Below are 25,403 nucleotides of genomic sequence, written 5' to 3' on the forward strand. Positions count from 1 at the left end.
TTAGTTATTATAGTAGTTTAACTACTTACATCATTTATTGATCTGGTAATATAAATGGCCATTTGGCCAACCTATGGTTTGATGAAGAGGCAGTTATGCTGGCCAGCGTTCCTTACTATGATTATTCAAAATGGCGAAGTCCTCGAGTGACGATGAACTTGTTTTTAGAAACAACAAGCGAGCGACAACAACAACAAGCGACAACATGACTGATAGCCAAAGCCTGCCTTTGAGTTGCACTCTGAACCAAATCGTTTTGTTTTTATATGATGCCTCTTTTATTGCATTATTATTAAATACATATTACATTGCATATTAGTATTACGTATTTGCGTTAAATGTCGAATCAAAAAAAATTTTTTTAATGTTGAAAAGAAATAATAAGCAGCATTCTCGCTACCACTTTGTAAAATGTAGTAGATTTTTTGGCAACTTTTTACACTTGGGAAAATTTTTAGGGTATTCGGGGAAGCGCATAGTCGAGCCTATACTATATGCGTACTGTCTCTTTGTCGCTTCGCATTAGAGCAAGGCGACAGAGCAAAAAAATGGCAAGTTTTCTCTAAATAAGGTCTGTTTATTATCTTGTAATTGACCTTGACGGTGTTGCCGTCTTCTTTTTATCGAAGCTCCCTTGTTTAGAATGACGATGTCAGAAATGACAGGCGACTAATAAGAGATAAAAATCTTGTCGTGGCTCTTAATCTTGAAGAATGACATGCTAATCCCGCCCTTCAAATGGACTCTGTTGCTGCAAAAGGGTCGCTTAGTTATTGATGTGCGTTTAACATTTACATCTTCTTTGAATAGGCTATTATGGTAAATGTAATCCCAAAATGTTCTGCTAGAGGGTATACCAATAGCTGTTCATAGCCTTAAACTAAAGTATTGAAAACTATGCTAATATACTCAAACAAAGAACTGGTCATTCAAACGGGCTGCCAGCATTTTTTTTCGATGATGATACATGGGTGTCTCCTGGAATTTCTTTCCTTTAAGAAACGAGGACTTTGGAAGATGCAGGCGCTTGCATTCTCTGAACTCTCGTACCGGATGATTTTTTATTTTTTTTAATGGCCTATTTCGTATCTCAACTGATAAATATGTGGCTTCTTCGTCTTTAATTGAAGTTCGCAAAGAAATGATTAGTTTCCGTAATTCGTCGAGGGCTTCCTTGATTTCATTTAAGGTACCATTGTAATCGTCATCATCATTGTCGTAGTCGACGACTTCATATTCATCCCTATTACCATCAGCACCAGCATTATCAGGAACAGTAGCAATCGCCGAAGCTAGAGTATCCTCAATGATAATCTCATCAACTGATATCAAGCAGCCACTCCGTACTTTGTCATTGGCCGTGATATTCTCTTCGCTGCCCTTCCCATTGTTAACGATGACCTCGTTGCTAATAATAGAGTCCCGGGTCGACTCTTCTTTATACGTTGCCTTTTCTTCTGCACTACTCAGATTACTTAAGACATTCTGGAAAAGTTTGTTTAGGTTGGTTTTAATACGTAATAGATTTTTACTAAAGTATTCAACCATGAACTCCGCTAGCTCAGCATCTCTAAATCGCTCTCCTTCAAATTTGGTTTCCTCGTACGAATCATTGAGAATAGCTAAGAACATGTTCAAGAGAATCATAGTCATAGAGAGCATGTACACAAAAGCGAACGCGGGACCAAGGATCCTGTTGATGTCTTGAAGCTCGAAGAAGTGCATGTCGCCACCGAGCACCATTTGCAAGCAGGATCTTAGTGACTGGAAGAATGAAGAGTATGGAGTGGACCTTGAACCGAAAGCGAGGAACCCAAGTTGAGTGAAGGCGAGCAGCACAGAGACAAAAACAATAAAGAAATTCGCGATGCCCTTTGCAGACCTGGTCATCGTTCCAGTCATCTGACAAATACTTCGATTAAACCGTATCAGTCTTAGAAACTTGATCGTGATAATAAATATAACCAGTGATAGCAGGTAGATCTCACAGTCCGACCACAGAACAATGTAGTCCATACTAGACGTCTCAAACGGATTATCCCTAACCCTTTGGACGAATTTACTGGTGTACTTTTCCTTGAAGAAGAACATGACAATAGCAGCTACTGTGCTCAGAATCTGAATAAGCTCCATCCAATTCCAGAACTGTTTGGGGTATTCTCTCCCTTGTCGATAGATCTTTCCAAACTCGACAAACAAGAAAAACAGGATCATGAGCATTAGCATGAGCTGGCAAACCTGAAAGAACGACTGCATGTTGGTATCAGCGGAAGCGTATAAGACAAGTGTCCTCACAGTAGCGCGGGTATTTGTGCCACCAGTCCGAAATCTCTCGTAAAGATACTTGACCGCAGAGAACAAGGAAGTTGTTGGCTCAAAAACAGTGAATTCCACAAAAACTGCTGCCGTTTTATCATCGATCCAGCTATTGTCCCGTAGTACAGAAACCACATTCCTTGCCTGCCAAATGTTGTAGCCAAGATCAGCAACAAAGCCACCACCGTCGTAGAACGAGTCCAGTCCAGTAAATGACAGAGAGCTCAGAGCATCGGCACTCTTATATCTCCAAGGTTTAGGGCAGATGTCCTGCAGCTTAAGTATTGACATGGATCTTGTCAGATTCCGTACAGGCTTCCACATGGGCATATTCCACGGGGTTTTGTCCTCTTTGGAGTGCTTGTATAATGGAAGGCATCGGTTGAAAATGTGCGCCAGCTCTGGCTCGCTCAATTCCACTTGACAGAGAGGGTCTAAGAAAAAAGTGTTTGTTACACTCTGCATACGAGTTTAAAATAATGATATGGATTATAAAACTACGTTTCTGGACGACATCGAAAGAAAACGCAAACAACAGAAACATTCTTTTTAAACAATATGTCTGATTGGGTTGCACCGAGAAAAATCATTGAACTTTTAGTTGTTGTTGGCCGCCCAAATGCGCATTTGAATAAGTTCCCTAAAATATTTACTTTCAACCTCAAACGATGGATTGGCATATTGTCATAAATTAACCTGGTTTAAGGCGGACTTGTCTCAACCGCGGCATGCCGACAATGAACGCTTCCCTGCTGCTGATAAATCCTTCATCGTACTCGAACGGCTTTCCGTTGTACCACTGTGGCTCATAGAGAGCAGGGAAAAGAGTCTCATTTGTCCACGCCCAAAAAGCCTCTGGAGAATCAACCTAGGGAAAAATGTTCCAATTCAGTGACAGTCACAGCAAAAAAGAATTGGACCATGAAACATTTTGGTTTTTGCGTTATTTCGAATATATTTTTTTAAGAAAACCGCTGAATGCTAACATACCAGTGACTTTACTATTTCTGTCCTTTTATATTTCAATTGGGTTTTCCTAACTCACGCAGGAGTTACCGTACTCACCGCTTCGAAATTGTTGAAGAGTTGCCTCATTCCATGCGTCATCAAATACCGTGTAGTCTTTCTGTTGCAATAGCAAACCACTACAACAAGTAGCAGAAAGATCAAGAAAAATATAATCTCAACGATTGTACGAAACATTGCGATTAATTTAGTCCGATAAATACGGTGTTTCTCTAGTTCTTCCCCTTTAGGTATTACAATTTTTCCTTTTTTGCTTTTCTTAGATAGCGATTGCCCGAACACTTTGTCCTGTTGCGGAGGCTTCTTTATCACCAATGATAGCAAAGATGCAATAGCGACCACCTTGATTGGTTGAGTGATGATCACGTCTTGGAAGAAGGAGACCATAATTGACGTAAGCCAGTTATTTGACACGTCCGCACCCCACATCAAGCTGTAGAAAAAAGTGAAAGCTGACGATGCGAGAGCGGTTATAATGCACAAGGTCCAGCCAATGTACGTGAACCAAGGTGGCAGGCAGCCTGGTGTTTTGGTGTTTTCTTTGTCGTTCTTTCTTGTTTGGTAATTCGTAGACTTGACTTTGATACTCCTGAAGATTGTCACAATAATGATGTTAACAGGTATTGCTATGATACTACTTTGGATGCCGATTTTTATCTGAGTCCAACTCATTTTTAAAGGCCCAATTTGAAATGTGTCCTTCGGCGAGGCACCAAACTGATAGAACATAGCATTCGTTACCATGGTAGCAAATAAGATAGACAAGCAGCACCCTAAATATATGTAAAATGAGTTAACCTTATTATCCTAAGTTATAACAAAACTTAAAATCACCATGCCTTTTTCTTGTCTTTATTGTCAGCTCTTCTCGCAATAATGATCCCTGCAATGAACAATCCCCAAATACTGCAGATGGTGGTCAACACGACAAAGTTTCCAGTCTCACCCATACGTCTGAACTCAACAAACACTTTGTCAAAGTCAATTGGGTTGGGCGCAACAAGAAAATCTCCCCCAAAAGATGTTAGATGGTCGCAGAGACAGTGGACATGGGATGAATTAGACTGCTTGCCAATCTAAAAAGTGACTTACAGTTAGTACTTTAAAAAAAACAATTTAAATTAATGCAAAACATAGCTTATCATAAATGACTTGAAAGTAAGACTCTTACCTTACATCCTTCATTGCTCCATGAGCCAATCATTTTGTCAAAGTACATACAAGATGCTTCAGATACTTTAAGAGTGTAGTTAACGTCCGTCATACTGTCATAAACAGGACGAAATATCATTATAGGCCGTGGAGGAGTTGGAGGTGGGTCTTTGACACCGACGCATCCGCGCTTTTGACGACCATAAGAACTCTTGCATGGGAACTCAGCAAGTATATCTCTCTTGAACCTTTCTTCATGGGTGGTCATTGCGTTAACCTTATCATCCGTTGCCTCCTTTGTAGGCAAACCGTTGTTTCTTATTAGAGGTATGTAGCGAACTCCGATGAAATGAAGACCTGTAGCTCCTGTTATTCTGCTATTTATCTCAAAGGTAAACGGGTCCCTGATACAAGATTCGTTAGCAGTCCATGGTGAAACCTTTAGGTCCATGCAAGCAGCCATATCTGGAATTGTTGTCTTTAGCACGTACTTGTCAGATGTCGGTCGAATGGCTGGTCTTACAAACACATCCACATACTTGTCAAACTCTGGTATCAGTGTCACTCTTAAAGTCATATACTTCGAGCTAACGAGGAGGCGATGGAATGTCATGTTTAGTGTACTTGTTGTATTAAAAGTCGGTTTTAAAAAGTGCACTGATGGCTTCTTCGTATTATTTTGTGTTCGTCTTGTTAGCGGTATAAAAAGGCTGATAGGAGAAGATACATTTTCAACTTTGAGCTCCCCAACGGATTCGGCAAACAGACTGATGTCAAGAACTTCGGAGTTTACAGATATTCGGCTTTCATCTCCAAAGTAAGGGTTTGCCCAAAACTTTATTACCTAAAATGACATTGTAAGAGTATGAAAAACAATATGGTATACTGAGGCAGTAAGAATGTTCTTCTCAATCTTTACACAATTTTTTGTAAAGAGCAGTATGCCATAAAAAATATATGTATTTGGAATATTTATAGCCAAGGTATAGGTATAAGCGCTAAAAAGTGCTTGAAATTTTGCTGTATGTGGAAATGCCATATTTAGTTAATGATAAAAACTATAGCAATACAATTCATATGATAATAATAATAGCTGGTGAGGTTGAGTTTAATCCTTTAGAATATTAGAATACCCTCGCACATACCTGAAGATCAATATTCGGTGGAGCTTCCGAGGCATTTGGAAATAAGGTGTTTGACGGTGGAAGCAAAAATGTACTTGAACCCGTCTGCTGCAAGGCCCCTGAAAAAAATGATCCTTTTTAGGAAAAACATTTTGCTTGGGCGGTAACAACTGGTTAAAGGAACGGTATAGTTTTCTTAGAAAAATGTTTAGAAAAAAGGGCATACACGTAAATTATGAGGGTTAAACACCCTTTTTTATAACAATATTGACGCTGTTTTGCGTTTAAGCCTTAGTGAAAGAGTAAACTAAAACTTACATCATTTCAATGATGTAAAGAAGAAGCCTTACCAATAGAAAGTACAATGAAAATTCTTTTTACAAATTTTGGTAGTATTACGTCCTCTTTTTAATAAAAAAGATTGCGTATTCCATTATCCTCACATCTCTAAACAAAATACATACTTTGTAGTACTCCTTATAAGGTATATAAAGGGGTAAGACCCTTTTCTACATTTCAGTCTTACTATTCATTGACACAGGTAACAATTAACTACAATCAATTGCTTAAAATGCGTTTCTTGTAAAACAAGACATTCCAGTTTGAGTTCAACAATTTAAAAAAATTGTACAAATGCGTATAAAAGGGTCCATTGTTGTTATGGGTTGAATTTATTACCTCACTAGGGTTAATTATTTGGTAGGATACAGAGTTCCAATCACTGCAATGACCATTGGTCTTACCGTCGAAGGATGATGGTTTATCTCTGTTTACGTTAATGGTTATTGCAGGGGAAGAAATAGACACTGAACCGACTCCAACTGCCTTGAGGGCTGCGAAGGTCCTTGCTATGGTTTGGGAAACGTTGGCGCATTCGTACGAAACATCCACTTCCTGTAAGAAAAGACTAAACGTTTTTTTGCTGTTTTCTTTTTCATATCTACATCTATTTTTTATTTTTTTACATTAAAGGGAAAATAGCGATGATGAGAACAGGCAATCTGATACGAACTACTAAAGATTTTCTCTTCGTGTATCCAAAATGATTTTGAGTACCTTGTCTTGTTAAAAAAGAATGTTAAGCCAGAGGTTCCAACTCCCCAACTCTCCGCGTTGCTATGCTTACCCACTAATTTACACAATTTGAAATTTAACACATTTGAAATTCCCAAACAATTATTGCTTACATCGTCAGGTATTGATGACATCAGCACATTGCTGATTCCATCGATGAATACTTCAGCAACATTTTTCACAACATCTGCGTCAACTCCTGAACTTCTACTGGTGGTCAAGTTGCTCATGCAATTCACTGTCTTTTGTATTAGCTTAACTGCATTTCTCTAAGAAGCGAAAAACAATGGAGTAAACAAAGATTTGTTAATCCATCATTGCAAATAACATTCCAAAAAATCGGCGTGAAGACGTTATTTCAAATAAGAAAAATTGGGAAGCAAATCACTGGTTCTGCAACTAGAATGCTGAATCACAAGAGAGCATATAAGTTGGTTGAGTCGAGGGCAAAAAAGGGCCCCCAACTAGACCACCATCCGTCTGATCATGAAACATTCCAAGATTCCATTCATTTTTTTATATACCTGGGTCGTGTTTGAAAGTCGTCCTTCTTGTTTTGTTGTTTCGGATCCGAGGACGGCGTATTTTGTCACTTGGGGAAGTGACTCCACCGAAACGGCGCCCAGAAGCTCGAGGATGTTCCCTTTCACCTTACACACACACGAAAAAAAAAGACAAAGATGTCACAACAAACCAAAAAACCGATTCCCACCCTAATACGATGTCTCATCTTTTTTATGGGAATCTAAGCTGTCACAACAAACCAGAAAACCGATTCCACATCCTAATACGACGTTGTTTCCATGATATTTCCCGTGCAAAAGCTCTTGAAGGTCATGCAAACAATGATGATTTTCATGAGTCGAATACAACCTAACGTAGATTGAACGTAGTTGTCAGTAACAGGCCCAGAAATATTGAAGGGGAGGGGGACGATAAAGAAGTATTAAGATAAATATTCGGGGGAGGGAGGAACAGCCACTTGTCATTTCCTTTGTTTGAAAATAGCGGAGTAATCAACCTTAATCTCAACCTTCTCGTTCTTACTAAGCAAAGTCATTAGTTGTTATTATTGTTTATCCTACCTGAGATTCATTTTGCCCTGAGCCATTGTGTGTTTTCATTATGGACAAGGAGAAGAGGGACATGTCTGCTGCAGTATCCTGTTCGCCTGAATTCATCAGGTCTGTAAGCGTGTTTTTTATATTTCTTATCAGGGATTTTGCTTCTGAATCCGACGGAGGAAGCACCTAAGTGGAAAACAACCACATTCAGAAAGATTTAAATAGCTAAGAGTATAAACCTTTATATGCTATGTGCATTTCTTTTTTCATTCTTGATATTGGAGTTCAATAGCTCTTGCATTTCAACTGGAGATGTGGACGGAATAATGTTATGTTGGAAAAGAATGACTAACTTATTTTAATGCATTACGATAAATCTAACCTTGACGGGTAACTTTACAGTAGCACTTCCACCGAGTGAATCGACCACAACACACTCAATATTCATCATGTAACTCAGAGACGCATTTCCAGGAAGAAGCTTAGCAGTAGCATTTCCCGGAAAGCCTGTCTGAAGAATAATATTACCAAACTCACTCATGTACTGAAACCTATAAGTTAGTGGCACGTCCTCGTCTTCCCATTTCTCGCATGAGATTTTGAACTTGGTCTTCATTGCAAATCCTTGACTAACATCAACATGACATCCTGATGATCCGGAATGGTCGAAATTAGGCACAGAATTAAGAATGAAGTCGACACTCGATGTAATTTCAACACTTCTGTCGAAAACCGCACGCACCTTGATGACATACGGTTTGTCAGCGTTTGTTGATGTGTTAAGGATCTCTGGTAAATTTGTCAGGGTAATTCGTGAGCTGAAAGGGTCGCTTGTCAAGTTTACTTCGCGCCACTGTCCTGTATTGGTTATCATTGACCCGGCAGACCAAAAATACTGATGGGTGTGGTCGCAGGCCGAACCAAGACACTCTGCGTCTAAGATCTGCTTGATTTGAGGATTGATCTTGCGGGCGCAGTTACTTTGACACCTAAGTAAAGACAAATTCATGACAAATTAAGTACATAATAATTACACCTCTTTTTTTCTTTTATCTCCAAATCACTAGACGATCCCCTGAAATAATTTGGTTCCCTAATTGCGCAGAATAAAAGCAGACCTTTTTGAAACTTAAATTACCTACCTTATCGAAAGTCCCTGAAATCCATACACTGTTACGTCATGAACTGCCACGGATGTTACCCCATCAGCTTCTACGATCATCTTAAACGCGTAGTCTCCTTCTGCAAGATCACTCGCATTGATTTGTAGTGCCTCAGTAGCAATTTTCAGAAGTTCTCCTTCTGGACTGCATTTAACCTTTCCAGCTTGGTCTATTCTCTTATCCCTCAAAGGTCCCAAGCAATACCACGAATATGTAAGAAACACGTTACTCGCCCATTCAGAAGACCCAGTGAAATAAGAATGCGAGCCGTCTAATTTGATTGCAGATACTCCACTTATTGCTATCGAGGACCCAGTTAGCTTTGCCACAACATCTGCTTCAATCAGTTTTATAAATTTGTAATCCATGGAGAAAGTCCACTGATATCCTTGTAGTAGCGCTACACATCGTATGTAAAGCGTCTCCGATGAGGAGTACGAATCAGGCAGCAATGCAAACTTGTTGCTGTTCAGATTTTCCGGTGGAGACAATGGAGACATTATTTCTCTAGATTTATCCACTGTGGCGATTTGCCAGTAAAACAGGAGTTTGTCATTGGATGGACAGTTTTGATTTATATCAACTGTCAAAACTGGAAAGGATTTTCTAAGTACACCAACAAACTTAGATGTGCCTGCGGACGGCTTAATGTTTACTTCGGGTGGGACGCAGTTGACTTTGCCTAAATAAAAATATGAAACAAAAATACATATATATATATATACATATATATGAGTCCCACAAATTTTAAAGCTTACTGTGTACTCACTAAATCTGATCATTGAGACTTCCTTCTCGAATGGCGAGTCAGGGGCAGATACAAAAATGTTGATCCCTCGCATTAAAGGTTCTATAGACGTTCTGAGGCAGTAGAGCCTTATTTTGGCGGCAAGTAAGGTGAATCCATATCGAGAGGTTTGTGGGCTGAAAAAAATCACATCAATGTATATACGAGTGGTGGAGGAGGTGATAAAATTAGACATGACACATGTTACAGGACTGGCCTATTTCGAGAGGACCGTCTTGGTCCGCTCTCGTCAGGTATAGAATGGTTTAATGTTCAAGGGCCTTATAGATTATTTCACATTGCACAAGAGGAATTTGCTGACGTGTGGGGACATGGAAGCGAGCTCGTTTTGTTAAGCGTGCTTACATTTGGTATGAATGTAATAAAGTATTTCACAAGTATACATAGGCTACAGTGCTTGATGGTGTTGGAGTAGGGCCTGGCGCGAGCCATTATCTTACAGCTAAGAGTGTAATCTATATTGTTCTTTTTGAGGGTCTAGATATATTTGCTTAACTCAGTCTCCTACTCTTTAGTCTTATTTGAATATTGGAATACCTATGTAAATGCTCTTTTTTAAATATGACTATCCAGACTATTTTCCGCGCGTTAATGTAAAAAAAAACTGTGTGTGTGGATGGGGGGATGGGTGGGAGCGCAACCCCCTGCTACGGAAATATAATATCTTCTTTTCATGTGTAGCACTAAAAGATTTCTAAGAAAATTTTCCTAGCTTACCTGAACTCGACAAATTCAGTTTTCAAATAACCATAGACGTACTCAGAGTCGAAATAATTACCCACCTAAGCGGAGAAAAATTATATTAAAGCATGACGTGATATTAACATGAGGGTGTGTAAACATGTCGAACAACTGTTAAAACGACGTTTTAGGTTATAATTTCAGTTGTACTAACCAATTGTTTAGTTCCGTTTGCCATTGTTTGATATTCTCTATTGCTTGGAAGAGAGTAAGCCATTCTAAATTCTGTCCCACTGTAGAGTAGCCAAGCGTCCATGAAATAATCTGAAAAGCCATCAGTCAAATATTAAATTTTCGTATCAAATAGGTTAAAGTAGGGTTAATGGAACTGTTAAAAAATACGCCACGCCCACAAAACGGCTTACATGTGGTAGAAGTTCTCAATTTCGTCAAGAAAAAAGTCTGAAAGATGCGGTATAACAAGATGAAAAATATAAAAAAAAAAACAAAGATAAAACAATTTGTGACGTAAATTTTAATCTAGATATTTCTGTACCTTCTAGTTCTGAATGCTTATTTTGGGCAGTTTATACCACGAGTTAAAATTCAATATAAATGTTATTCATTGTAACACGGGATGCGTGCCTGAAAAAGACTTCAGCCGAAGTTATTATCATGAAGACACCTAAAATATCCTTGCCTTTCTGAATTTTATGTATAATTTTTCTGTAGGATCAAAGAGGTTATGTTACTCAAGCATTCACCGGGCTTATTTTAAATCGTTAATAAAATATGGTTGATTATTTTTCACTTGAAAGCGGCTCTTCAGCAGTTAACTCCAAACTAGACGCTTTACAATTATTTGTTATCCTTATCAGCCCCGAGTAGAACAAAACAAATTCGAATTATATTTTATTTGTTATCTTTGGTAGAATGTAAATGATTGCGTGAGAATAACTTTTTAATTGTCTAGAGCTTTATCATAGCCATCTTTTTCGGTCTATGGTACAGTACTTGTTCTCGTATCTGGTTTTCTTCACATTTTCCACCGTTAATTAATATAACCCTACCTGCATCACACCCGAATAGCTCCATGCGCAAACCAACGTTTTTGTGCCATTCTATTGGAATGAGCTTCACTCTTGACGCTATAACTGGTCGGAGAACACTTTGACGAACTAGTGATGATCCATCGATGTTGCCTTTAAAAACCTACAGAAAAAACACCAACATACAGAAAACCTAATTTTTTTTTTATGAACCTTGATCACTACCTCCACTAAAGGCGTCCCCTTTCATCTCCTCCATAGCTACCTACCAATCCACTACTGCCATAAACTGGCACAAGGCTACCAACTCTCTCACCCAAAAGTACTCACTCATACTTTTTGGGCGTCAGTACGCAGCTCTTACAAGCTGCAATTTGATTGGGCAAATGAACAATATCCGCACCTCGACACAAAGAACGAGAAGAATAGAGACAAAAGAACTCCTTTGTAGAACGAAGATAATAGGAGACAAAGCAGCTGCGTACTTACTCCTTTTTTGCCATCAGCTGGCGCCAAAGTCCCCCACCCTCCCCTCCATACGTACTTGCCCATTCACTGGTGCCATCAGCTGGCGCCAAAGTCCCCCACCCCCCACCCCTCCATACATACTTGACCATTTCACTGGTGCAATTAGCTGGCACAAAAGCCCCCACCCTCCCCTTCACAGGTACTTGCCCATTCACTGCTGCGATCAGCTGGCGCCAAAGTCTTCTCATTGTCATCCTCTTGTGTTGAATACATCAACATAAACTTGGTCACCCACTCTTGAATACCCCTCTCCCCATAACCTTGCGTCGCTATCCCGGTGATGACCACACCCCGACCAAAATCCACCGATAGCCAAGAATTCTCCTGTGATTTGGGGTTTCCGCGGTAACCTTGAGGCCACTTTGAAAGGTTCAAACGAGCCCTCTGTGGGCCATAGACTTTAATGTTCTCGTCATAGGCTGTAAGGGCTGTAAATTGTGCGTCTTTTATACGTCCATCTTCGAGTCCGAGAGGCTTGTTGCATTCATCTTTAAGAAAATAAAAATATTATGAAATTATCATAAGTTAAATTTGCATCCTATTTTTTCTACTTATCATCCGCCCGTCCGTCTATAAGTTATTCCCATTAATCTACCTGCTTATATTACAGATGTATTTATCAACGTTTTTTTTAAGTGCAAAACTTGAAAAAAGCTATTTCTCTTCCTATTCGAAGTTATCTATAATCAATTTTTTTTGCTTATATTACAGATGTAGTTATCAACGTTTTTTTTTAAGTGCAAAACTTGAAAAAAGCTATTTCTCTTCCTATTCGAAGTTATCTATAACCAATTTTTTTTAAGTCTGCAACAGCGGTAGTTTTAATCTACATCTGAAAGACACCGCCCGATTATGAGCTTTTTGACGTTATTTTAACCCCATAGTATCTTTGCCTGCAGATGTTTTCTTGGCAAAATGTTCAGTTATCTCAAATAAAATAAAATATATATATATACAAACAAAGATAAATATGAACTACAAGTTCTCTTCTTGTAATGATATAATGTTTTTGTTTTTGTACGATTTTTTTGTTTGTTTATCAAAAGTATTATCTTCTACAAGCTTTGTTATTCGTGAGCAAATTATCTACTCGAAAGATTATTGTGAAACAGAAGCTCTAACCCTGCCATATTCTAAATTACCTCAAATGTTTTTCACGTTATATATCGGATTGTCATAAAAAAAAAAACTTACTATAAACCTGCGAGACGTACCTTGAAGTGCAACGCTGAAAGAAATGAACGCGAGAAAGTGGAAAATGTGAAGAACTTTCATATTTCATTTGCGACGCAGCTTTATCAAAACCTCGCGTTGTTAGAGTGTCTTATACTTCAGGCTTAATGCTTATCGATTAAGTCTGCGGTGCATGAGACATCTAAACTCTAGACAGTAGATTAGACCATTCAAGATTAGATTTGAGAAAGAAATTTCTAGGTTGTCACGTGTTCATTAAACTGACATATCGCCCAAATAGATACTCATTAACCAATTATATTACCCCTCAGGCATTTAGAGAGAAAAACAATTGTGATTGCGGTAAACCCTCCCCTCCCCTTCTTGTTCTGGCCGGGAAATTATGTATTTCATGCTTTCTATAAACAGGCTCGCGGTAAAATTCCAGCTTCTTGTGTGGTAAGGTCTTGTTAAAATGTTTTCTCGTGTCCTGCTGGGGAACTAAACTGTGTTGGTTGAAATACCGATCTGTTGGAATTTACTATCTCAATATAATATCTTTCGTATAGCACATCAAAATTCCATTTAAGAGACGCGAATTCTCCCTTGAAATAATCTTTGTGAAATTGAAAAAAAAATCTTATTATAATATCTTACCTCCAAATGAATGGTATTACCTCAGGCGGCGATACAAAGAATCGAAAGATCATAATACTAGGAGGCATATTGGATATGCAAAGTGATTCTTTCATTGAAGTGCGTCAATCGCACTAGCGTTCGCTTCGAACTTTCAAACAAGTTACATCATAATTAAAACATCCATCAAACCAATCCCGCACTTTTAAGTGTTTTTTTTTTCTCTTTTTTTTTATCGTCTATGGCCATGAGCCAACCTCCAAGGCAAAGAGCTAGTGGGGAGATGGGGCGGGCGCAAGTTTCGCGTGAATTGTTGGGGCTATGCAGGGGCGAAGCACTGCTGCTAATTAGCCATCAATGTTGGCGCCCATTTTTTCGGGGGGTTTGCATATAATCAACTATTATCTCAGCAAAAAATATTTTCTTGGTAGCACGTACCGGGGATTTTTATTAGGATTCTTATCTAATATGATCGGGTAAACTCAAAAGTTTGAAGGCAAATAACAATAAACTAAACACCCGGAATATCCTACATAACAATGACCACATTGTTTTTATATAAACTTTTTTTTAGAACGTTCAGCCTGAGATTTGACCCATTTCTATGAACATGCTAAGAATATGCCCAGGCCCAGAAAGCGGTAAAATATTATGAAGAGAGTGATGGTTCTTAAAATTGTGTTCATAATGGCTTAAATATTTTTTTGCCATTTATCATTCTTGTAATTTTTTAATACTTCTATTGGTATTATACATGTATTTAGCTTGTGTATATTTTTACATTGACATGAGAATGATCAAAGCAATTGAAAACAAATCAAAATAATTTAAGAACATTTTCGGCCTCGTTCTCCGAAAATAAAAAGGGTCCAGCCTCAACTGGAAATTAGACAAAGAGTGTATAGCAAAGCTTGGTAAGCCCAAGAACGCCTCTGACCTTAAGCAAGGACGACGGCAACGGCTAGGACAACGAGATCGAAAATGATGTGTTCGCGCTTTGCGATCAATTATAATTTAATTGCAATGGAATTAGCGAAACATTATAGTCAGAGATAGATAAAAATAAACTAAGGACATTATTTCTACAGCAGCGAACGTAGTTAGGGGAGTTTACACGGCAAACGTCCGCGTCCTCAATTGACCGTGAAAGTTGGAGTTTTCACGTCGTGGTTTTATGGAAAACGGCTGAAATGTACTAGACAGAATGCATTTTCACGTGCTGCTATTGAATTCTGAATCAAATCCCATTGTTTTTTTGCCGTCGTTGTTCACTTTGCCGTCGTCGCTGCTTAAGGTCCCTACTATCGGCACCAGCACGGCTGTTATAATTTTATCAACCGTCATTCAGCTCTCAATAAAAGACCGACCACATTCTTATATTTTTTTTTTTTTTCAAGAACGTCTAAAATTTTCACTTGAGGCTGGGCGGTTCTTATTCTTTAGCATCTTTTAAGGCTAAATTGTCCTTAAAGATACTCTTAAATTTTAGTGTAAATAAACATAAAATACCCAATTAATTTCTAGGTTAAAGTTTAACTTTACATTTAACAGTTTACTTTAGAATTACGACATACCAGAGTGATCTAGAATGCCTTTTTTATCTAATTCGCTTATTCTTTATAGTTTTGCTTTATAGGAAGTGGACTTTACGAAGTTTTGGAACGCTTAGTAAGGGTTAAATACCGAAGACGAAGCAGTTCGCCGTATAGCAGCCTGAGGGCGCAGACAAAGCGTGGCTGCTCCATGCACGGACTGTTCCCAAAGGTTGAGTTGAATTGCAAAAATTTTCGAAACTCGGGAGTTTCAGTTTGAGCACGCTGCGAGAATGGAGCTCACTGACAGCGGAGAAGAGCTACTTATTTTCATTACGCCAAATATCTTTTTTTAAGAACTGTAATTTCGACGACAATAAACAAGCGGAACGATTGAGACGCCTCAGATAGCCACAGCACAGCCTAACTTTGCTTGTGGGAGAATTTTTCAAAATTGCACATAAAAATTTGACTGAACATATTGTCGAATTTCGAGGGTTTCAAATACAAATTTTGCTTTCATGACAATTGAATCGATGAATATTTAATCGTTCTTGTTATTAAATGTGTGGCGAAAAAGTGGTGTTTTTTGCTTATTTCTACTCAAGTTTTAATATGATGGTCCTTCATTACTATTCACGGTTAATGTCTAGTTTTTTACCTACTCCTATTTATTAGTATTCTAGTTATTAACCTCATTCATATATAATAGGCTCATATTAAACCCCACTTTTTCTCCCTGCTGATAAATCAAGCCCTCCCCGTTCTTTAAGATTGTAAATTATTCATAGGTATTTAAGTGAAGTAAGGACTTACAAAAACAATGAAAAAGGTGTCAATCATCTAATAAAAACGCACGAAATAGTTTTATCATTATTATATTCCCAAAATTTGGGGAGATCTCATTGGCTGGACGTTCTTATTAGATAATTGTTATAAAAAAGAGTGTATTATGTACGAGCCAGAACGTGAGACACAAAAAAGCCAAGGAATAAAAAAAAAGTAGAAAAAAAAGCCAAAATATTAGATAGCGTCACAGTAAACAAGTCCTAGGCGCCAGATACAGCTTGAATATTGATGGTTGAAATAACGTGAAATAGAGCTGCATTTCGTTTCTTTCTATGCGAAATCGAATTTTGATTTGCACAACCCAAAGCCAGACAGAAGACTCGCTAAAACGTTTCACGTGCCTCATTTTTTTTATATATATTTTTATCATTAAATCAAAGTTTTGTGACATAACTGAAAAAATAATATCGAAAATACCATGACTATTTGAACAGATTCAAAGTCTGAGTATTCGCTGTATGTTCCCTCCATTTTAATAAAATAGGACATGTCCATTCCTGCAGATTAATTATTTAAAGCGCCAACTTAGCCCAATTATATAAGCCACCTTTTTTCACATGAAGACATGCATCGCATCGTATCGAATTAGTCATTCAGCGACAATGTCACGGTTCTCATTCACGCGCGCAATCTCGTCTCACGGAATTTTACTTTTCACACACTGCACTATAGTAATGCGTAGTTCCAGAAAATATCCACCCCCCCTGATATTTTCCCATTGAGGGGGTCGGAGGTATGACCCCCCACCCCTCTGGAATTTTTATTTTGGGTGCCCATCTTCTTATGCACCCGCGCCCTAATGGAAGCACAGGGAGCCCACTCAAATCAGCGCATTGTTTATTTAGCATGTGCTTTGGACTACGTTTATGAATATCAATTAGGTCACGAAGTTCTCAATAAAACTCCTTCCAAATACATATGTCTTACTCTTTAATGCATCCATTCATGTTTGGAACACTTTTTTATACCCCTGCGTCGAATTTTTTTCAGAATTATTCGGGCTTTGCAAAAACCTGATTTCAAGCCTAAAGGCTTAAGTTCAGACAAGGGTGGAAAGTTATTTCCAAACGCCGTCACACCACTTTTGCTGAATTTATTTGTATTTAAATAAAATCAAAGCAAAAAATAAATTTCTCCACATATATCGCTAAAGTGATACTGGAGCTAATTTCCGATGCCAATTACTGCCATTATAAGGCACAGGCGAACGATCAATTGCTATTTATAATTGAACCTTACCTTAAAATCTGTCAGGGAAACATGTCTGACCACGACATCTTGGCGAAAAAGTCGACAAAAAAAAACATCCATAGGGGGCAGGAGTTTCTTTGCATTCGATACAAAGAGCCGGGTGGGTCATATTTGCGTGCTCAAAATACTAATTCTATACCCACCCGACCACTTTTTGTATTGACCGCAAACAAACTCCAGCAGAAGTGGTGTGACGGCGTTTGGAAATAACTTTCCACCCTTGTCCGAACTTAAGCCTTTAGGCTTGAAATCGGGTTTTTGCAAAACCCGAATAATTCTGAAAAAAATCGACGCAGGGGTATAAATAAAGTGTTCCAAACATGAATGGATGCAATAAAGAGCAAGACATATGTATTTGGAAGGAGTTTTATTGAGAACTTCGTGACCTAATTGATATTCATAAACGAAGTCCAAAGCACATGCTAAATAAACAATGCGCTGATTTGAGTGGGCTCCCTGTGGGGCTACGGAGAATGCTCTAGGGTGCAACCTACTCTCTTTCTTCTTCTCTCGGAAACGAGTAAGTAAAATGGGCCCTAATACCCGGGAGAGATAAAAAAAAGGCAATAATAAAGTGAGTCCACTATGAAGTCTATTTTCTTTAATTTTTTTTCATTTTTTCATCACTATACAAATTCTCTTGCGTACTAGAATACAAACCGAGTGCTTGCGTTACCTGTGATTGATTTTACGGTTAAACATATAGGGCGAAAAACAAAATTAGTGAAAAATAAAAAAAACAACTAGTTGAAAAGACGTGTGTAGTCTTCTTTGGCCGTATTAAAGCGCCGTTTTCAAGATTCACGATTTGAAATTTTAAACGAAGTGAAAGGTAGGAAAGTATTATTTTGGACATACCTCACGTTCCGTTCACAAAAACCAATTCCTCCCGCTTAATTGCGCTCAAATCACGGCGACATCCTCACAGATAGTTTGAGTCCAACCAGTCCAAACCTCAACGCCTCACGATTCTCTATTGCAGAGGAATCCGGCAGAATATTCGTCTTTTTGTCTTCGAAATATGTTTGACCACAATTAATTTGGCAACCGTCAAAATTGCCTCGTCCCCGCGAGCGCAAAATCATGCCCATGCACATGTGGCTGCGAAGATTTGGCAAGAGCCAAAGAGGTCCCTGCCGTGGAAGTGAGCGTCGAAATTGGTGCGCAAATTTTGCACACGATTCCCCTGCCGGGGAAAATTTGTCCTAGCAAAATTTTGCTAGCCGTGTGGGGGAGTGTGGAAACTTGATTGCATTGTTCTTTACTACAGATTCCGTAAATTTTGGTCATGAGGTGACGAATATCGTAGCGTATAAGAGTACATACCACGGAAAACTATGGGAAATTTGTTTTTAGCATATGGCAGCCGAAGAGTAGTCACGCTTTTCGACGGCTCCGACTTTCTTGAGTAATTTTTTCTTTTCAAAGGCGCTCAGAGTTAAAAACCTGCTGGCACCGAACAGAGAGTTTCCTATATTGTTGAAAATGGCTTCTGGCTCAACTGAAAGTGTTTTACAGAAAATATGCGACACGCTAGAAAGAGTAGAGAGACGGGTGAGAGTGATAGAGAACAGCGTTGCCTGCCTCGAAGAACTTAGAAAAGACGTAAACAACATGAAAATCGAGTGTGAAAAATTCAAAGATGGCCTAACCGACCTTGAAACGGGGGTGGGCAGCATAGAGGAGGATGTCGCTGAAATAACTGAAAGGTTAGAGACCGTAGCAACGAGAGAGACGACAGACCTCCTACTGATCAGAGTTGAAGGTCTCGAGAACAGGTCGCGTAGAAATAATATTATCATTCACAACGTTCCGGAAGAGGCGGAAAAAAATTCACCCTCAGCCGTTGATTTCGTCCAGAAGTTCCTCAGGAACGAGCTAGAAATACAGCAACCTATCGAAGTCGAGCGTGCACATAGGTCTCCCAACAAGAAACACCATGACGGATCCGCAAGGCCGATATTCTTCCGACTTTTGCGGGAGAGTGATAAGCGGAATGTTCTAATGGCAGGCGCTACAACACTTAAAGGGAAGGAGCTAAAGAAAACAAGAAAGAGCGAATTTTCATCACTGACGACGTGACGGAAGCGGTACAAAAACAACGAAAGCAATTATGGAAGCGCTTCCTTGAATTAAAGGCTTCGAGACAAGCACCAAACATGATGTGGTCGGTTCCAGCAGCCGTCAAGTACCAGGGCACCGATAAAGTTTGGAGGTATATTGGTTGAAAGGACTTTAAATAACATATTTACGCTCAATGGACTATATTTATTTTCCCCTATTTGAACTTGTTTTTTTGTTTTCAAAGACTGATGAACATTATTAGTATAGGGCTGATCAATATAATGAGCCGCCGTCAAATAAGCTATGGAAAAGCCGAAATGCTGGGTCAATGACAATTCTTGTCCGACCTACTAAAATTGATATTTATGTATTTTTTTGTATTTACATGTGTTCTATGTTTATTTTTTGTATTGTATTTGTATGTTTGGTGTTCTGCAGACTTCTGCTTTGAAGGAATATTTATTATCCACGCGTTTTTCCTGGTTACTATTTTGGGCCAAAGATGCCAAACTATTTATGAATCGTCGCGATGATTCTAAATTTACTGTCATTAAACATTAGAGGGCTAAATATGTCAAGGAAACGCAGGAAAGTTTTCAGATGGCTTCATTTACAGAGAAAGGATATATATTTTTTACAAGAAACATTTTCTTCAAAACATAATGAGTCTTACTGGAATGCGGAGTGGGGCGCTAATTGCTTCTTCAGTCACGGCACCACGCACTCAAAAGGAGTAATGATCCTTTTCAATCCGAAACTTGACATTACTGTCAAATCGAGTTTCTCTGACCCAAACGGCCGTTTTATATTGTTAGAGGTATCTCTAGATGGAGAAGGTTTTACGATCCTGAACATGTATACACCGAACGATAACAAACAACAGTGTGAGTTTTATGACAAAATTGCAAAGGTACTAAAAGATGCACAGTCATCCAATCTGATAGTTGGCGGAGATGCAAATTGCGCGCTAGATTTGGGTCCTACTGGGGAAAGTACAAACAAAACAAAAAAAGTGTTATCAAAGCAATCAGATCTTTACAACTGTCCACTTCATTAAAAGACCCCTTTCGACATATACATCCCGACGAAGCAACGTATACTTGGAGAAACAAATCATTTACACGGCGAAGTCGCATTGACTACTGGCAAATATCAGAATCACTTTTAAATGAGGTTAGAGAGTCTAAAATTATTGATGCCGCATCTACGGATCATTCTGTTATTTGTTTGAGTCTCGGAAGGGACCCCCCGCAAAGAAACGAGGCCCTGAATTTTGGAAGTTTAACAACGCGTTGTTAAAAAGATGAATCCTTTGTCGAAAAGATGCGAGAAAAGATCCCGGTTTTAAAGCAAAAATACACCGAACTTCACTATGATAAAGGACTACAGTGGGAAATGTTGAAAATGGAAATAAGATCTTTATGTATACAGTAAAAGGAAAGACTGCAGAAACAAAGAGTTAGATCTCATACGAAACGTAAATAGTTTACAAAGAATAGCTGAACAAGCTCCAACACAAGAAAACACCTCTAAATATTATGCTCAGAAACAAAAATTAGATAATATATTAGAAGAGAAAACAAGAGGATGTATCATACGCAGTAAAAGTCGTTTGTATGAAGAGGGGGAAAAAACTCGAGAAAGAAAAACTACACTAGTAAATGGATACAAACAATAGAATTGAACGATGGCACAATTGTTTCTGAGGAAGGGAAATTTTATAAGCGGAAAAAAACTTTTATGAAACTCTGTACAAATCGTCCCTAGACAAGTCCAACTTGCCAGACGATTTGGATATCTTTCACACCAATGAGAATTTAAGAAAACTAGAGAGACTACAGGGCGAGAGCTGACTACTTTCTCCGGAAGAATGTTTTGAAGTTTTGAAAAACACCCAAAATAATAAAACACCTGGGTCTGATGGCTTGTCGTATGAATTTTTTGGGATCAAATTAATTTTCCCCTTGTGGAAAGTTTTAATCATGCATTTCGAACCGGCAAAATGTCCGTCGAACAGAGAAGAGGCGTCATATCTCTCATTCCTAAGAAAGATAAAAAAATAGAGAATTGGCGACCGGTAACACTACTAAACACCGATTATAAAATAGCGACCGCTGCTAAAGCACAAAGAATAAAAAAGGTGCTCCCTGCTATTATTCGACCAAACCAAACGGGTAATATTGAAGGCAGATTTATTGGCGAAAATATTCGATTAATCAATGATATCCTTTATTATACTGATCAACAAAAGCTTTCAGGAATTGCGCTTTTGATCGATTTAAAAAAAGCATTCGATAGGATCGAGTGGTCATTTTTGCGCAAAGCTTTAGAGGCGATGAACTTTGGCCCTGATGCTGAGTGGTTTTCGGTATTTTACAACCAGACATCAAGTTGTATTATAAATAATGGGATTGCGTCCGAGTTTTTTCTGTACAAAGGGGTGTCAGGCAAGGTTGCCCGCTATCAGGAATTCTTTTTGCAGTAGCCATCGAGCTACTTGTTTGCGCAATACAGCACGACCCTAATATTAAAGGAATTAATGTCAACAAAAATGAGATTAAATATTCTATATACGCAGACGATTTGACTGTCTTTTTAAAAGACGCATGCTCCGGCGAGCAATTATTCGAACTGTTGAATAAGTTTAAAAGTGTGTCCGGTTTAGAGATTAATAAATCCAAAACTGACGCACTATGGCTTGGTCGCGATAAAGAGAAGCGCGAGACTCCATTGGGTGTGAATTGGCCTAGGCATCCGATTAAAGCTCTTGGTTGCTCTTTCTCGTACGACAATGAAATGAACGACAAGTTTAATTTTGAAGACAAAGCGGAAAGTCTACAAAAGCTGCTGCATACTTGGAAGGGTAGAAATCTCACCTTACTCGGAAGGATAAATATTGTTAAAACTCTGGGTTTGTCAAAACTTGTTTACTCAATGACCTCACTAGTGTCGCCGCCCGGGTTTGGTAAGAAAATAGATGGCATCATTTTTTACTTTGCTTGGAATGGTAAAACCCACAAGATAAAGCGATCTACACTAATCGGAGAGAAAAAACACGCCGGCCTGAACATGATTGATTTCAATACTTTTGAAAGGTCTTTGAAACTATCATGGGCCAAACGTTTTTTAAGTGATTCTATCGCACCATGGAAAATCAAATTTGTTTTTTTATAACACAAACAACGAAAACAGTATTTTTCAAAATCAAAACAGCGCGCGCTTATCGCGGTGTTTGCAGCGCGCGCAGGTAAACGAAAATTGAAAACTTTACCTTCAAAACCCTTCAGTCTTCGTTACTTTTAGTATCCTTTTGTAAGGATAGAAAATACATTTACTAGAGAAGATTAAGAAAGTTGAAAAAGAGAAGTTGTAGTTTTGCCCGCGAAGGCCCCGGCAAAAATCGCTGTTGTCAGCACGACGAGCTTGGGCTACCTGTGGGCAGAGGATGAAAAAAGTTCTTGTCGATTATGTGGAATTATTGCCTTGGTTTTTTTTCCTCAAATTTTTTGATATCCCAAGAAGATCGGGCTGTGAGTCTGTTTTCAGCTAGAAATTATTCACTTGTGTCGACGAGAGACAGTTCACATTAAAAAGCGAGCGCAGAGCACAACCACAAGCGACAAGAATGCAACAAAAAAGAAAAACACTGCTAAGGTGAGTTTCGGACGACGATTTGAATTGAGAATATGACAGTTATTTGGGACAAGAGATCGCTTGTTGCCAACGGTTGCAACGTTTTGGTAGCCAGGCCTCGTAACAAATTCTCACTAGGGATGGAAAGAAGAGAGCAAAGGAAAACAACAATTCAAACGAGTTCTCGACTAAACAAACGTAATGGAGTTAGATGTTGAAGCTTTCTATTGAAATTCCCTGCGTCAATGTCAATTCTGCCCGTCCCTAACGCGGAAAGTGAGAATTTGTTCTGTCAATTCTGCCAATCACTATCGCGGAAAGTGAGAATTTGTTACGAGGCCTGGCTACCAAAAAGATCTAGTCCCAAATAGGTCTGACGATGCATTCCGAGGCTCTCGCTGAGGGAAATTTTACGGTACAAATCATGGAATTTAACCGTGTTCAAGAGACCATGATATAAGAGAACGAATCCCCGTGGCCCATGATAACGTCCAAGAAAGCTATTTTTAGATTGCGCGAGCTTGTCAATCATAGCATTCATACATGGTTCGTCGCGCCATATTTGGTTGTGGGCACCACGAGCTAGTACAATTTCACACCAAATTTTTCCCTCTGCACTTCTTTACTTCGTTCGCTACCTGTTTTTATCCTTTTAGCTTTTCTTCAAGGCTCATGATCACAATGCTACTCCTGGGGTGGTGTCCTGTTATCTGTTAAGTTATCTAATGTTCAGTTATCTAAATGTTATATAAATAATTGAACGGGAAGACGTCGGGGAGACGGTGAATTTGGAGTTCATTCAAGATGCATCGTGCAGACTCCTAAAAAGTTCTTTTTCTCTGCAATTCGGTAAGATAGAATACCTTATATCATGGTCTCTTGGTATAACATAATAACAGTTGTCGCCGGGACGACCACCCACACCGTGAATGTGATCAAATCTACACAAGCTCGTAAATGTCAGCAGGAAGCAGCTGAGAAGTCAATAATTCAAATTCGTTGATGACCGTTTTATCCGTGAAGATTGAACTCTGGACAGCCGACGGTCATACAGTCTGGGCCGAGGGGAAAAAAACCCGTACACGGGTAGAGACCGTCATTTCTTGTTCAATCAAAAAAATCCCACCCTCCCTCTGTCCGTCTCACCACCGTTTTCTCACCACCCAAAATATCTAACTTTCAAAATAAGCCAAAAACCTCTAGTTCCGTTGAAACGACCAGTAAAAATGTCATTTTTGGAGCAAAAAACATGTACGCGCTACAGCTACACCAAGTCAAACGGTGCTGACGCCGTGCGACCTTTTATCTAGCTTTCTATCCCTTGTTTTCGATAACGACTATTGAGAGTGAGTTTCAAGAAGAATATACCAAAGCAGTACTATGTACAATTGTCTTAAAGGCGTTTGAAAATGAGAAATTACTTTATCAAGAAAATGTAGCCAAAAAAAGTCGTTTTTGCCAAACGCCGTCACTTCCATATAAGGTAACTAAAATATTCCTTTGGAGAAACTGCATGATTCTTGTCATTTTTAAGGTGCTTCGTAAACTTTATGCCTTGTAATCAGAAGAGAGAAACTGTGAACTTTTTGGGGGTGCAAACGCCCTGTGTAAACGGTTGGAGAGTTTCCAAGCAGAAATGACTTAGAAGACAGTACCAATTAGCGGGCAGTTCGAGTTCTAAGCTCGACTTATTGCTGATCCACTATTAAATTATACAATTGATGGAGAGAAAGTCTTCAGAATATTCTTGAATGTTTTCATTCATGTCATTCCTTTGAATTATTACTAAATTTTATCAAGCCTACGCTTTTTGTTTTATAGACTAAACCCTTTTTTTTTATAAGAACCTTTTTTTATAAGTACGTCCAGCCTGAGATTTCACCTTTAAGAACATGCTAAAAACATGCCGAGGCTCAGATAGCAGAATTTTTTTTCTTTTTTAGTCCTGATGCATTCTAAAATGCAGAATCAAATTGTGCTCATACTAACAACCTTTTTATTGCTATTGATCATTACCGTAATTATCTTCCTAATATTTCATTGGGTATTATATTCTTATATAACACTAAAATTTAAGAACATCGATAAGAACATATTCAGCCTTAAAATGTCCCAAAAATAAGAACGGCCCAGCCTCAAATGAAAATTAGACGTTCTTATAAAAAATAGAGTGTAATTTATGAAGAAAGATTGAGTGCCATATCCCTCGAGGCACATAAATACAGTGCAACGTATTTCTTTATCTTTTACCTTGGTTATAAATTATTAATTACAGTCTGT

General features: G+C 38.7%; 3 protein-coding genes across 3 annotated transcripts; 1 reads left to right on the top strand and 2 right to left on the bottom strand.

Annotated features, from left to right (window-relative positions):
- Window positions 1-259: 259 nt before the first annotated feature.
- On the bottom strand, window positions 260-11,597 carry LOC5520736. The gene is made up of 16 exons (XM_048730211.1): window positions 11,479-11,597; window positions 10,623-10,732; window positions 10,445-10,509; window positions 9,689-9,843; window positions 8,899-9,601; window positions 8,139-8,745; window positions 7,778-7,942; window positions 7,217-7,342; window positions 6,806-6,961; window positions 6,362-6,512; window positions 5,640-5,737; window positions 4,514-5,338; window positions 4,182-4,418; window positions 3,382-4,149; window positions 3,013-3,184; window positions 260-2,750 (listed from the first exon to the last, which is right to left on the bottom strand). The coding sequence occupies exons 1-16, from the start codon at window positions 11,501-11,503 to the stop codon at window positions 910-912; spliced, it is 6,204 nt and encodes a 2,067-aa protein (XP_048586168.1). The 5' UTR covers window positions 11,504-11,597; the 3' UTR covers window positions 260-909.
- Window positions 11,598-12,087: 490 nt separating this feature from the next.
- LOC125568293 (lactadherin-like) lies at window positions 12,088-13,384 on the bottom strand. The gene is made up of 2 exons (XM_048730212.1): window positions 13,200-13,384; window positions 12,088-12,473 (listed from the first exon to the last, which is right to left on the bottom strand). Exons 1-2 carry the CDS (start codon window positions 13,258-13,260, stop codon window positions 12,088-12,090), a joined length of 447 nt encoding a protein of 148 aa, XP_048586169.1. The 5' UTR covers window positions 13,261-13,384.
- Window positions 13,385-18,911: 5,527 nt separating this feature from the next.
- Window positions 18,912-19,508, top strand: LOC125568294. The gene has a single exon (XM_048730213.1). It carries the CDS (start codon window positions 18,912-18,914, stop codon window positions 19,506-19,508), a length of 597 nt encoding a protein of 198 aa, XP_048586170.1.
- Window positions 19,509-25,403: the final 5,895 nt, after the last annotated feature.

Source organism: Nematostella vectensis, chromosome 7, assembly GCF_932526225.1.
Source record: "Nematostella vectensis chromosome 7, jaNemVect1.1, whole genome shotgun sequence".
In the NCBI taxonomy this organism is placed as follows: domain Eukaryota; kingdom Metazoa; phylum Cnidaria; class Anthozoa; order Actiniaria; family Edwardsiidae; genus Nematostella; species Nematostella vectensis.

Coding starts and splice junctions, on each gene's coding strand:
- LOC5520736 (XM_048730211.1), bottom strand. CDS start 11,503: ATGGAGCTATTCGGGTGTGATGCAG. Junction 7,943..8,138: donor CTGTAAAGTTACCCGTCAAG/GTTAGATTTATC, acceptor TTTTCCACTTAG/GTGCTTCCTCCGTCGGATTC. Junction 2,751..3,012: donor ACAAGTCCGCCTTAAACCAG/GTTAATTTATGA, acceptor CTTTTTTCTTAG/ACCCTCTCTGTCAAGTGGAA.
- LOC125568293 (XM_048730212.1), bottom strand. CDS start 13,260: ATGAAAGTTCTTCACATTTTCCACTTTCTCGCGTTCATTTCTTTCAGC. Junction 12,474..13,199: donor TTTCAGCGTTGCACTTCAAG/GTACGTCTCGCA, acceptor ATTTTCTTAAAG/ATGAATGCAACAAGCCTCTC.
- LOC125568294 (XM_048730213.1), top strand. CDS start 18,912: ATGGCTTCTGGCTCAACTGAAAGTGTTTTACAGAAAATATGCGACACG.